This window comes from Lotus japonicus, chromosome 5 (genome assembly GCF_012489685.1).
Source record: "Lotus japonicus ecotype B-129 chromosome 5, LjGifu_v1.2".
NCBI lineage: Eukaryota > Viridiplantae > Streptophyta > Magnoliopsida > Fabales > Fabaceae > Lotus > Lotus japonicus.
This window is the reverse complement of record NC_080045.1, coordinates 10,267,915-10,281,155: the sequence shown is the minus strand read 5'-3', so window position 1 is coordinate 10,281,155 and position 13,241 is coordinate 10,267,915. Positions and strand designations below refer to the sequence as shown.

The 13,241-nt window shown below is 33.7% G+C and overlaps 2 protein-coding genes across 3 annotated transcripts; both read right to left on the bottom strand.

The window, feature by feature from the left end:
• Positions 1-372: 372 nt before the first annotated feature.
• On the bottom strand, positions 373-3,960 carry LOC130720124 (probable histone H2A variant 3). The gene is made up of 2 exons (XM_057570743.1): positions 3,773-3,960; positions 373-905 (listed from the first exon to the last, which is right to left on the bottom strand). The coding sequence occupies exons 1-2, from the start codon at positions 3,887-3,889 to the stop codon at positions 609-611; spliced, it is 414 nt and encodes a 137-aa protein (XP_057426726.1). The 5' UTR covers positions 3,890-3,960; the 3' UTR covers positions 373-608.
• A 285-nt stretch (positions 3,961-4,245) lies between these two features.
• On the bottom strand, positions 4,246-11,677 carry LOC130721554 (potassium channel AKT1-like). Of its 2 annotated transcripts, none has more exons than XM_057572355.1 (12): positions 11,409-11,677; positions 10,584-10,952; positions 10,158-10,215; positions 9,734-10,048; positions 9,246-9,491; positions 8,852-8,950; positions 8,475-8,507; positions 8,187-8,372; positions 7,107-7,304; positions 6,935-7,010; positions 5,404-5,976; positions 4,246-4,753 (listed from the first exon to the last, which is right to left on the bottom strand). In XM_057572355.1, exons 1-12 carry the CDS (start codon positions 11,597-11,599, stop codon positions 4,476-4,478), a joined length of 2,622 nt encoding a protein of 873 aa, XP_057428338.1. In that variant the 5' UTR covers positions 11,600-11,677; the 3' UTR covers positions 4,246-4,475. The 2 variants fall into 2 exon arrangements, with proteins under 2 accessions (XP_057428338.1, XP_057428339.1); XM_057572356.1 differs by having other exon boundaries at positions 10,584-10,780; positions 11,409-11,543.
• Between the last annotated feature and the right edge of the window lie 1,564 nt (positions 11,678-13,241).

Sequence of the window (13,241 nt, the reverse complement as noted above, 5' to 3'; positions counted from 1 at the left end):
CACATTTCATCTGAGTATTAGGAATGAAAACTAGAATGACTGAACTTTTTTTTTTGAAACTAGATAATTCATTGATAAAATCGAGTTGCCAAAGAGGCTAATACATCAGCATGAACCAAAGACTCTACTTCCGGCGGAACCTGGTCAATCCACACCGAGTTGTGGAATTTTGTCATTGCATTTAATTGATATCCAAACACATCAGATTACTCGGAAGGACACCTCCAGACACAAACTTAAGCTAAGCATTCTTCTTTCCGTATACATTCTATCTTGACTCTATGAACTGCCAAGAGTAACGTGAAACTGGCAGCGAAAGTAAAAAAAGACTTCCACTACCATTATTGCCTAGCAGTTCATTGACACAGAAAATTGGATTAACGAGATGACCATAATTTCAACATAGATACATGCAGTACCATAGCACATTAGTTACCACGTTAGTTAATACACTACAAATAAAAGAAACTAGAAATTTTCAGATTACTTAAGGATATAGTTCAGTCAATGTACCGCTAAGGGCAGATTATCCACAAATCGAAAGATATCATCATAATTTACATTAAAATTCATCTTTTCCCATGGTGATCAGAATTATCCATAAACCCTCATTCCTTTGAAGATTTGTTGATAAGAGACTTGTGGATATGAGGAATAACACCACCACCAGCTATAGTTCCTTTGATGAGGGTATCTAGTTCTTCGTCTCCGCGGATTGCAAGCTGAAGATGTCTTGGGGTAATGCGCTTCACCTTCAGATCCTTGCTCGCATTGCCGGCCAACTCCAACACCTCCGCAGTTAAGTACTCCAGGATAGCAGCAGTGTAAACTGCAGCTGTTGCCCCAACTCTTCCATTCGCCGACACCCTTGTCTTCAGAAGACGGTGAATTCGTCCAACAGGGAACTGTATCAAGAGATATTCATGATGACACACCAGATGATAATAAACGAATTAACATTATAACAACATACAAGGGACTTCTAAACAAACATACACAAAATCCAGCAGGCTTTTAAAACCAGGAAAAATTTCACAATTCCAAGAATAAAAAAAAAACTTCACCACTTGTAACATTGGTTATGATTACTCACAGGTACTTTGCTGCCACCCTAATCTCACAAAAACTAGTAGTGGAAAGACAAAAGTCCTAACTCAGTTATAGATCTGATTACTCATTCAAAGATACAAGACACTACCAAGACATCATCATTATAGATGAACCTTCTGCAGCATGATAAAGCTAATCAAACACAGAACTAGCTTCCTGGATTTTGTAGCCTATGATGTGTAAGCTGCTCACTTTGGAGAATTCATTGAATTAGTAACCCTAAAGCCATATGTTTACCCACTATGAAGTAGATAAAACAAAGACATGAACACAGCCACGCAACAAGGAATGCAGAGCAAACATAGTACCTTCAATTAGGCCCAGTTGATTGCATTCTTTATACACAAATGGCAGATTATCACACTTACATAAGGTAAGATATTGCTAGACTTATGTTTTTCATAATAGGAGCAGGAATATGAATTCAATTAGAAAATTGAAAATTAAGAGGATTAGCCTCCAAGTTCATGTAGGGAAATCTAGACATTCATGCATACAAGAATATCTCAGGCCAAGGTCTAGTCTTGATTAAAAAACTCCAATTAAGTTACAAAAATTGCACAAAACGAACTCATGTTTAGAGGTAATAAACCATAAAATAAACTAACCATTAATTAACAGCACAGGAAAAAGGTTGGATGGTGATGGAACCCTTCCCAATAAACAGCATACAACATTAATATAAAGCAAGAATTGCCAGATGAATAGCAGCAACAGAATCTCAAATTTAGGGAGTTCTTGGTTAAGTAGATGGAAAGTGGGTCCGCGATGATAGATAGAGAGAATTATAGGAGCTGAATTCTGAAAAGTTCAAACTGAACTTTCATTACTGAATTGAGTTACATGCACAGCATTTATACAGTAAGCCCAATCAGTTACTGAATCGAACACAGTTTTCTCAAGTCAGTCAATTGAACTGGTGTGAGGTTTGGTTAAGATGTCTCTATACTGCTGGTATGCTGGGAGTGGGATATGGTAAAATAATTGAGAGCCTTTTCTATGACAAAACACAAATCAAGCTCCATATGCTTAGTCCTAGAGAGAAGGACAGGATTATAAGAGTGAGACACTGCTGAGGTTATTACAACTTACATGGGTCTGAAATTGTACATGCAACACGGTAAGAGACTAAATCCGCAAAAACTCTGCTGCAATTTGTGCCATGCCTCTGTACTCAGCCTCTGTGCTGAATTGCGCGGCTAAGTTCTATTTCTTGGACTACTAAGAAATTAGGTTTGCCCAAGATAACTTCAGGACCTTGAAACTGAGCGCCTCTCATCAGGGTCTTAGCCCAGTCTGCATAACATAATGCAGTGGGAGAGTAGCTTCTGTATTTTAGCTGGCTGAACTAGCAGACCATAATGCACTCTACCCTTTAGACAACTCACTATCTTGACTGTTGTCCAGTGTTCCTCTAGTGGTTGATATGAAAACTGAACTTATTGACAGAGAAGCTGATCTCTGGTCTAGCAATTGTCACATACTGAAGAGCTCAAACAATGGAGAGATAAAGTATAGGGTCTCAACGTAGTACTTAGCTATAAACATGGACAGTCTGCTATTGCCGAAGATAGTCATAGAAATACCCTTGGCCTCAGACATATGAGCCTCAGCCAAGTAGTCTCGAATATTTAGACTGTGTTTGCAGCAGAGAACCACCATCTTTGAGGTGCTGGACCTCAATACCTAAAAAGTCTTCAAGAGAACCAAGGTGCTTGAGTGCAAACACATTATTCAGATGAGAAATGGATGTTAACTGAATTAGAGTGGATGATTGACTATTGAATAGGATCATAAGCAATACATGAATAAGAAAGATATCAAGGTAAAATCATATGTGCAATCAAACATCTTAGTAATCCATACTTAATCCTCGCTTGAGCGTGTCTTTCCTGTTTTCTTGTGTGGATTTTCTTATTAATTTCTCAATAAATAATTTATCAATCCTACAGCCATAACATGAAGCCAAAATAACCAAGGAAGCAATCGAACTAGTACTTGGCACGAACCTCATGAGAACAATATTTGAGTTTAAAACACTCTACTTCATTACTTGGACATAGTACATTTTCCCATAACATCTGCTCATTGTGGACAGGGAGACATGTTCTAAGGATCGTATGATGCATCCTAAAACCAACTTAGCCAGCCAAATAAATTCTAGGGGAACACATGTATGGCATCTTTTAAATACTATAATTCACCCTCTTTTAACCATAAACAACTTGAGCTCTTTGGCGAGCATAAAGGCACTCAAAATCATCATAAGAGAAACTAGACTATTGTTATTCACAGATCACGAACAATAGCGGAAAGTCAAAGATCTGCTATGTCAAGCCCTCATAGCGGAAAATAGCGGATATTGGTGAGCCCTCAGAGTGCTACGCTATAGTGCCGCGATATCCACTATTTGACAGCACTGGAAACTACTCAAAAGGAAAGTCCCATATCAATAATACCCTTGGTTCCCCATAAATAAAAATAAAATGCACCACATTTCTACTCTTACTCTTGGTAATTGACTAAGTTACTACACTCAAAACACAACAACAACAACAACAACAACAATCTAAATGAAAATAAATTTAGTAAAAAAATTAACAAAAAAAGGAAAAAATAAAATCAACCCTTTGGAAAATGGGATAAAATAAACGTTGTAAACCTGAAGACCAGCTCTGGAAGAACGAGAGGTGGGTTTCTTCTTGTTATCCTTGTTGTCTTTGGCGGAAGCTGGGGTTTTACTGCCAGTTAACAACCCCTTTGCGCCTTTGCCAGACATCTTCTCTTCTGCTTCGTTCGAGTTCGACCTTTGCCTTTCTTTTTCTTTCCCAAACCACCCTCGGATTCTTTTTCTTCTTCTTAAATTTATTTATTTATTTATTTATTTTGCCCCTTTTTTCTACTTTCATTTATTAATCATAACTTGTAATTGTGTGGGTTTTTTTAGATACTTTTTTGAAATTGTGTTTCTTTCCCGTTTTCTTGTGTTTCTATGTTCGTGTTGTTATTTCATAAAATTTTTAATAAAAAATGGAATTCATAAAATATATTATCGTTCCTTGTCCGACCCCTACATATCGAATGAAAAAAATATCCACACCTAAGGATACCTATATGGATAACACGCAATAGTCAAATATCATAATATCCGCCGCCCTGCTCTATTGTGTTCCTTACTTGCACATGTCGTATCTTTAAAGAGTTATTATATTTAGATGCATATCATATACAATATCTTTATTGAATATGTGCATCGTAGACAAGACTGTATGTGAATCTTACAACTTTAAGTATTTGAGCCTAGATAACCATTTCAAGTCCTCTTGGTTACTTAAAAACGGTTTAGAAACTGATGATTCACATTTCTATCCTGATCTATCTCGTGCAAGAATGAGATAATCACCATCTCTTATCACATTTATGTCTTCAACTTGAGCTCCTTCTTTGGTCAAAAGTTTTGTGGGAGAGAAGTCAAACTTTTTGGCGCCAATATGTAGAAGTTCTTGAAAGGACTTTGGCAAGAAAACAAGCTTTTTTGCATTCTCACCCTTTTCTGGACAACTTAGCGTAACTCTGGCTGATAATTCACTCACGTTTGTTGGGGTAGCGTGATTGGTTACAGATGTACTAGAATCATTTTTATCTGAAAACAAAGGAAAACTGATTCATTATTCTGAAATGAAATGCATGACTTTACTTGACTAACAAACCACATACATGTATAAAATTCTTAATGTTTATATAAAATCATTTCCAGGTGCCAGGTCAATATGTAAAGAATGGTGCTATATTTCACGAAGAGTTTAATGCGTGAAACCAAAAATAACTATTCTAACAAATTAATTTGGTTTGTGTAAATGAAAAGGGAACCATGTAGCATAGCCTTGTATAAACCAATCATGTAAAATTCTGAATGATTTTTCCTGCCCAATTTCGAGTTATCTAGTATTGTTCATATGAAAATCAGCCACACAGTGAAAGTTTTTGGTAAATTATAGTTTTAATCCTTATTAAATGGTCAATATTTGGTTTTAGTCACTGATTTCCACCAGTTCTATTTTGATCCATTATTTTTTTAAATAGCCTTAGTCTAGTATTTGATGTTAGTGAAATGATGAATCAAATAATATAAAAGAGGTGATACTAATACTAAAATTAGTGGCATCTCACTTATCATTAGTGTTTGTCAAATATGTTAGTTTATGTTAACTTCTCCCTCTCCACAACAAATGTGAGATATGGACTAAAATCTTGAACTTAATAAAATTTGGATGATAAGTAATTCATATTTACCATGATTTGCAGCTGACATCATCCAAAAAAATGAGTTACGAAAAGGGTTGACCTTTCTTCTTTGACGATTATCTGACAACTCTTGATTAGGAAGGATGCTTCCTTGGGAGATTCCTGGCATAAAGGGTTCACTTTGACTCTTCGCCACAAAGGACCTTCCAATCTTTGGTATTGAAGGAATAACATGTGGTCTTTTGTTTTTCCCTATATTTTGGAATATATTTTGTATTTCTTCATGGCACTGATGATCTGCTAAAGCCCTTGGAGTCCAACCATTACCATCTTCTTTATCAATATCTGCTCCTTGGTCAAGAAGAAAATTTAGTATGTCCATGTTTTCCTCACATACTGCAACATGAAGTGCAGTGTTTCCATTGCTTGTGGGTTGTGTCACATCCCCACCACATTGAACAAGGTACTTGAGTAATTCAATGTTATTTTTCTCAACAGCAATGCATGCAAGATGTCCCACATCAGAGGATGATATATTTCCACCATTGTCTAGAAGAAGTTTCATGACTTTTTCATGCCTACCCATCATTGCTTCCCATAATGGGACACTTCCACTGAAATCTATATAAATGTAATAGCAATTTGATAACTACCATGTACACAAACCGTTTACAAAAGTAGTTACAAATAATACACAAAAAGTATATTTTGCACACCCGTTCATGACAGTTATGGGCTAAAGATAGATATGAATGGAAAAGATAGATATGTATGCATTATATAGCCCCTAATGTTGTTCTATCTCTTGTTTTATGAAAGCCAATATGTTATATTTTTCTATTTTAGGCTTTACGTTGTCTATAGTCTCTTTCAGATTGTTTGGATGATTTTTCTTGCTTATGGGTTTCTTTTATTTGGGTTGGGTTTGGCGGAATATCATCCCTTTTGGCGGGCTCTTTCTCAAGGGTAGAGCCTTTTCAGTTTTCTAGTTTTGGACAATTTTTTAGAGGCTTTGTATCTCATTGCTTTTGTTTTAAAAATTTCTTGCTTTAAAAAAAGAGATGTGATGGAAAAAGAGGAGTGATAGAAAGATGTGTAAGGTGAGTGTAAAAATTCAAGCGTAAAAATTTCCCTTCTAAAGCACTATTTTAGCATTAAGAATTTGTTCCAATGTCAAAAAAATGAAGCAAGGAACTCATTTTGCATGGACAAAGTAATTATTTTTTAATTCAGAATGTGTCTTACAGGAAACTATAAGAGAATTGTGAGTGAAGTTAGTCTTTAAATATGGAAGTCATTATCATTTAATTGTTTCAATAAATAAAAGGTTGCTTAGCCTCTTTCCCCTTTATCAAAAAATAAAAAAAACATATAAGCATTATAAATGGTTGATGTAGATTGTCATGCCTTCCAAATTTCGACTTCAAAAAAAGAGTTGCTTTTAATTTCATCAAGTGACCTCCCAATGCTGTTTTTTTTTAATTCATTCACATTTGGAAGGCATGACAATCTACATCAACCATTTATAATGCTTATATTTTTTAATTTTTTGTAGCAATCCACAAATATTTAATTATACCTCGAATATTGGGATCAGCCTTGTGTTCTAGCAGTTGTGCTACGCAATGTTCATTGCCAATAGAAGCTGCAAAATGCTGTCACATATGAAAGTATAGTTGTAAGTTTCTATTATAGTATGTACACATACATATGTGAATGTGTTCACATTATAGGAAATGATATTAGCTAACCAGTGCTGTTTTTCCACTCTTATCTATTTCATTCGGATCTGAACCTTTTCTTAACAATTGATGCAACAATACATCATCACCTCTGCAAGTTGCAGGAATTAGACTGATAGGCAGATCCATTTTTTTTCCTCGAGCCAACATTGCCTCTGTATCTACCAAAATTTCCCTCATCGTTGGATCTTGTGATTCTTGCAAATGCTACAACAAGGTAGAAAATATATGATAATGTAATAAATATTCCCATCCATTACAAACAAGTGTTTCATTTTGGCCCTTATAAAATTGATTTTTATATCATAAGATAATTTTTCATTATAATATATGTAGAAGTTTAATTTTCGTTCATGCGGACATTATTCCAAATAACATAGTAATACTTGTTTTACTACTTAACTAATCATACAAAACTATATATTCACCTATGAAAATATAATCACCATCAACAAATGCTTTATTAAAATGTTTTCCAAGTTTATATTCTCTTTTAATTTTTTTAGGATACAAACTTAGACAATCAGCTAGAGCTCAAAGTTACTATTTTTCCCAGACTTATAGCACTTTAGGAAGGCCAAAAGTATTTCTACGGTAAACACTTCAAAAATCATTTATTGTTTTTTGAAAGAAGAAAAGTTATATATTAATAGATAAAGCCTTGGGAACACTCCCTCCCAAGTGAGAACAAAGAACAGCTAGAAAAAAACTAATTGACAAACTGCAGCTACTGATCACGCAAGAAAATAAAAAGCAAACATGGAAACTCTAAGCCCCCATAAAAGTCAAAAAAGTACATTTAAAAACTCAAAAGATTAGTTGATGGAATTATGACTTTTTGGTTATGTCTCCATGAAAACCTTTCAAATAATAGTCTATATTAGCAAAAATAAGGGAGAGTCGTAAAACTTAAAAAAAGAAAAGGGAGAATCGTAAAATGTGATAAACTTAGCATATGTTTTTGCTATCATGTAATTTGACAAAAAAAAAACGAATTAAAAATCAGATGCTCTAGAACTTGAAAGTAAAAGTCATAAAATATACATTTCTAACGGAAGAAATTAATAAGATATCAAAAGTCTGAGATACCTGAAGAAAATTGTTCATGATTATTGTTCCGTCACCAAAATTTGAATGAGCAAGATTTAGAAATGTTGTTCGATTCAAGCGTAAAAGCTGGCTCAATCGCTTTGTCCGAACTGTGAACAACTGTGGACTATAACATAATACTCCTATTTCCCCAATAACATCTCCAGTCTTAGCCTCACCAACAATCTGGTATAATTGAAAACAATGCTAATTTTAATAAGTCATAAAAGTAATTTTTTCATGTAGTAAAACCCATAAATCAAATAAAGGAAAGTAGAACAAACTTGCCACATCTGCTCCATTCTTTTTATGAATAAGATCCTGTTGTTCATAAGAATTGAAAGTTAAAATTTTTCTAATTTATATGAAGAAGTTATAATACATGACTCTTGAGAAATTACCTACTTTATATACATTAAAATGATAGTAAAGTATTAAAATGTCTCATTTACACTTCCTTAGTTCCATTGTATTTTAGTCTCTTTCCTTTGTTTTTGGTTGTTTTCTCTCATATTTTTAAATCACAACAATTTGTATCAATATCAAACAGTGTTCAACTTATCTGATGATTTTTCTATGTTTATAGACAATTATTTTGAGAAAAGACTATTCTATATACCATTCATGAAAAGCGTATGAAAGTAAAAATGTTTGTAGTGTCTTACAGCAGCTCCAGCAACCAATATATAAAAGTCTGTTGGCGCTTCATTTTGCAAAATCACATCTTCCTTTGGAGGAAAGTACTCAGCCTTCATCTCCATGACCTTCAAATTTTGAGATTTTAATATCAGCGCATAAAATAATATTTTCATTCAAAACAAAAAGAATTACAAGAAGCAAAAGTATTAAAGAATTGGTTTTAGAGCTTCAATTGGTTACAGAGAACTTAGAAATATGTATTTTGGGTTGATTCAGTGTAGGAAGAGAAAAACCTTTTTTTTAATAATTTTTTGTGTCCCTAGAGGTTCCTTAATTACCAATTGAAGTTTCCATATCAAATTAAAGATTATATCATGGTTTTTTAACCCACCCGAGTTATATCACATACAAAAGTATTACCAATTGAAAAAGTAGGTCTTCTGACACTCCATGAAACAAATAAACTTTGTCAATAAGGGGATAGAAAAGGTGATGTGAGATGCTAGACTGGATGGCTTTTGGAAGAGAGTCAAAAATCTCTTGTTGCTGCAATCCTTCTAAATCAGTTCTGTACTTCGTGAGCAAATGAGAAAATATTTGTTCTTGCAAACGAATAGGTATATTGTTTCTCTGAACAAAATTTGAGGCAGCTTGGACAGTGTCTCTCTAATATGACAAAGAAAACACATTCAAAATTATAATTAGTGAGCCTTTTCAAAAATATAATAAAATAAACAGCAGTTGTGTTGTTATAATACCATGATACTAAAGCATAATGTGGATAAACCTATATATGGACAACATAATATTTTTAAATTAGATTTTTCTTTTCTTTCCCCAAATGTATAGCTACAAAAATATTAATAAAGTTTAATGTACAAAAAAGGGATAAGATATAACATACTTACATATCTTTTAGTTTTATCTGTCCAGTGGACAACCAAGTTGGTCATGTTACCAATCAGATACGAGGTAAGTCCAAGATTAAATAACATATAGAAAATGTCAAGTGCCATTTCACTTGTATTTACAGGATGCAAATCACCATAACCAACTGTAGTAAGAGTCACTATGGACCAATATATTGATGTTGCATAGTTTCCCCACATACTACTGTCAGCGGCATCACTAATAAGGCCAACCCATGTTGATTTCGCGTCACTATTTCGTTGAGCAGTAAAAAAGAAAAAGCAGGCACCAGCATGCACAGAGAATAGAGTTACCTGCATATATAGACATGGAATTCATAACTAATAAGATATGTTATTTTATACCATCTAAGATGTATATATCTTCACCAATAAATTTACTATGAAATTAACAAGTACTCACACATGTAAATTTTGAACAGCGCACCCAGAAGTAGTTATACTTTCTATTCTTTTCTAATCTGGAACAAAAAAGAAACATGAACAATAGATTATAATCAGCTACTTTATGTGGAAGATATAAATAAGTGAAATATCAAAGCATATTGGGCTTAAGTCAAACATAATACATTTCCTTTACATTAAAATAAAATAGATAATACATGGAAGTGAGTTTATGTAAAATGTTATTAATAAAATGTGACTTGGTCTACCTTTCCCTCTTCATTTCATGGATTATAGGACTAGTGTGGACAGAAAAGCTAGCCACTAGATGGATTACAGGACTAGTGTGGATAACAAAGCTAGGCACTAGTTGATCCAAGTGTTGGATGGTTGTGACTAAGCTTGGTTTATCAAATAAAAAATTTTAAATTTATACATGCATTACCTTGAAAACATATCACTAGCTCTACGAAGACGCCACAACCGTAGAATGTTGAAAACGTAGCCAAATTTTTTGCCATGTTTTGGCAACAGTGCCTTAACAACTTCATAAGGGATGGTAGAGAGAACATCCAATATCAACCCAGATTTAGCATATCTCAAAGCAATGCTCTTTCGATCGTCGATGAGCATATAAGAAGGCTTGTCGAGATAAGCAACGAAGAAGGTGAGAATAATGTCAAAAGCAAAAAAAGCGTTCACAATGTTGTCAGTTACAGCAAGGCCACCCTTTGTTTTATCAAGGAACCCAAATTCAAAAGGACACACCCATGCAGTGTAGAAAACCAATATCACCAGAAAATTTTGCCACAACCTACAGTAGTATCAACTATTATCTCGCTACACAATTGTATAAAATTAATCACATGAAAAACTTAATCTTCAAACCTCATTTTTTACACTATTATTATATCTATCTTGATAAAAATAGAGTTAGTCTCAAAAGGTGTGAATACATAAAAGTTCTAACATGGTTTTAAATTGTGAATGTGACCTGAAACGAAACATGGTTTTATCTCGCTACTACAATTTGATGTATCACCCTCATTTCTCAACAATTATGTAATATCAAGGAGAATGACCTAACCTCGGTTGCATCCGTAAGCATAACTTAAAACCTTGCCTCTAGGTACTAACATGGAAACCAATCATAAAACCTCATGTGATTCATTCCATGAATTTATCTTTCTCTTTTTATATAATTGCATGTGACATTGTGAAGAAATCATTTTATAGAGAGCAAGGTAAAATATTGAACATGAAATCTTACTTGTATTGACAATTGTATGGAGAGATACTATAAGGACGGAGCTTATGCCTTCGGTAACCGCTGGAACCGAGAGAAGGAAGAATGATGCCGGTTAGGCTATATTGGCTACCTAATTCATTGGTCTCATTCCCTTCCTCATCTGTTTCTTCTTCCTTCTGGCCATCATCATAAGACATTCCAAATATCTTCATGATCTTTCTGCAACTTCAAATTACATGTCATGGTCTTAGAAAGAAGGGCCACTATAAGTTTCTTCCTCTCTAAAAATAAAAGTTTCTAATTTCTATTCTTTTCTCACCCTCCTCAGAGTCCCTTAACAACTCATGTTTTTCCTGGTTCACGTTGGTCAAAGATAATCATAACAATAACAATAAAATCTTTGGAACGAATAATCCTCACTGATTTTATTTTAAATTATTTTGTTTAAATTGTAAGTTGTCCATTTGTCACTATGATCCTTAACTTAAATCAAACCTCTCGTTGTTCAGGAAGTTTAGAACTTTTCGCTATGTAAATTGTTACTATTATTAGAGGAACACATTTCCCAACCTTTGTGGATTAGACCCTATGTTAAGTGAAAGGTTGACCCATATCCAATAAAATTTGTTTCTTGTGCACTAGATGTGTTATTTTTTTAACTTGCTTCATTAACATTGTGTAAATAATTTGTATAACAACACCATCATTACCCAAGTTGGCCACTAGGATGCGGAATGCAACCTTTGCTTGTGCAAGACTTAGATTTTAGAAATGTTATTAATTAATTAAGTAATTTATGACTTACGCCAAGGTTTCGTGTCGGCGTAAGAACATTTGTATGAAGTGTGTTCTTAAAAACCATAAGCAAAACAATGTGTAGGCCTTATATATATTGGGTTTGTTACATCCACTAGAATTTTAGAAGGAGTGAGTTAACAAGCTGCACCCTTTTGTTATAGATTAAAAAACCAAACAATTTAATTTAAAAATAAAACACGACTTTGGATATAATTGTAATTTACCCGTTTTTTATATAAAAATTAAAAAATCATAAACTATCATACTGAAAATGGTTTGGCTTTTTCTCCATCATATCAAGATGTTGTACATGTCTACCGATTATGATAATTTGAGTTCCATTTTTTTTTTTAACTATTTCAACATTTCTGGATAATCTTGGTTCAGTTGCATTTTATTTTGGTTATATGTGGATATGGAGTTATGGACGGATGATCTATTACTTTGATGGTTTTTCATTCAATTCAAAATGTACTAGGATACACGGGTACCGGTACGGTACCTGGTACGGATGCGGTACCGGTACGTGGTATGACATTTTCATAAAATGCTAGGTGCGGGTAAGCCTTGGTACGTTAATATAGACATATGTATATTGATGTATATAGTAAAGTAAAAATAGAAAATATAGGCTATATCAAACCTCTAACATAAACAATAGCACAAAATTAGAATAGCTCATAAACAACCCCTATCATAGAGCTTTAAACAAGAGACAATAGCACAAATTAAAATAACATTCAAGAGACATAAAATTGTTCAACATCAACAACAACAAAAGTCTTATCTCACTAAGTGAGGTCCAATACAAATTAAAATAACATTCAAGAGACATAAGATTGTTCAACATCACAACAAATAATCAAAGTGATAGATTGTTCAGCAGCCAACATCAAAGCATTCAAACTCCAACAGTGTTAGTCTCATCATTCCCTTCTTCAGTGAAAAGAACGGATCCAAATCAGTAAGACCCGGTTTTAGGGCATACTATTTTAATAATAATATTAAATAATATTCTTGAATTGCTTGTGCTATATGTGATATTAAGTCTTTTAA

Excerpts from the sequence above, each read along its gene's own strand:
- LOC130720124 (XM_057570743.1), bottom strand. The coding sequence starts at position 3,889 with ATGTCTGGCAAAGGCGCAAAGGGGTTGTTAACTGGCAGTAAAACCCCA. Across the intron at positions 906-3,772 it reads CTTCCAGAGCTGGTCTTCAG|TTCCCTGTTGGACGAATTCA; the intron begins GTTTACAACGTT and ends CTCTTGATACAG.
- LOC130721554 (XM_057572355.1), bottom strand. The coding sequence starts at position 11,599 with ATGAAGATATTTGGAATGTCTTATGATGATGGCCAGAAGGAAGAAGAA. Across the intron at positions 10,216-10,583 it reads GCTAGTGATATGTTTTCAAG|ATTAGAAAAGAATAGAAAGT; the intron begins GTAATGCATGTA and ends TTTTTGTTCCAG. Across the intron at positions 5,977-6,934 it reads GGCTGATCCCAATATTCGAG|ATTTCAGTGGAAGTGTCCCA; the intron begins GTATAATTAAAT and ends ACATTTATATAG.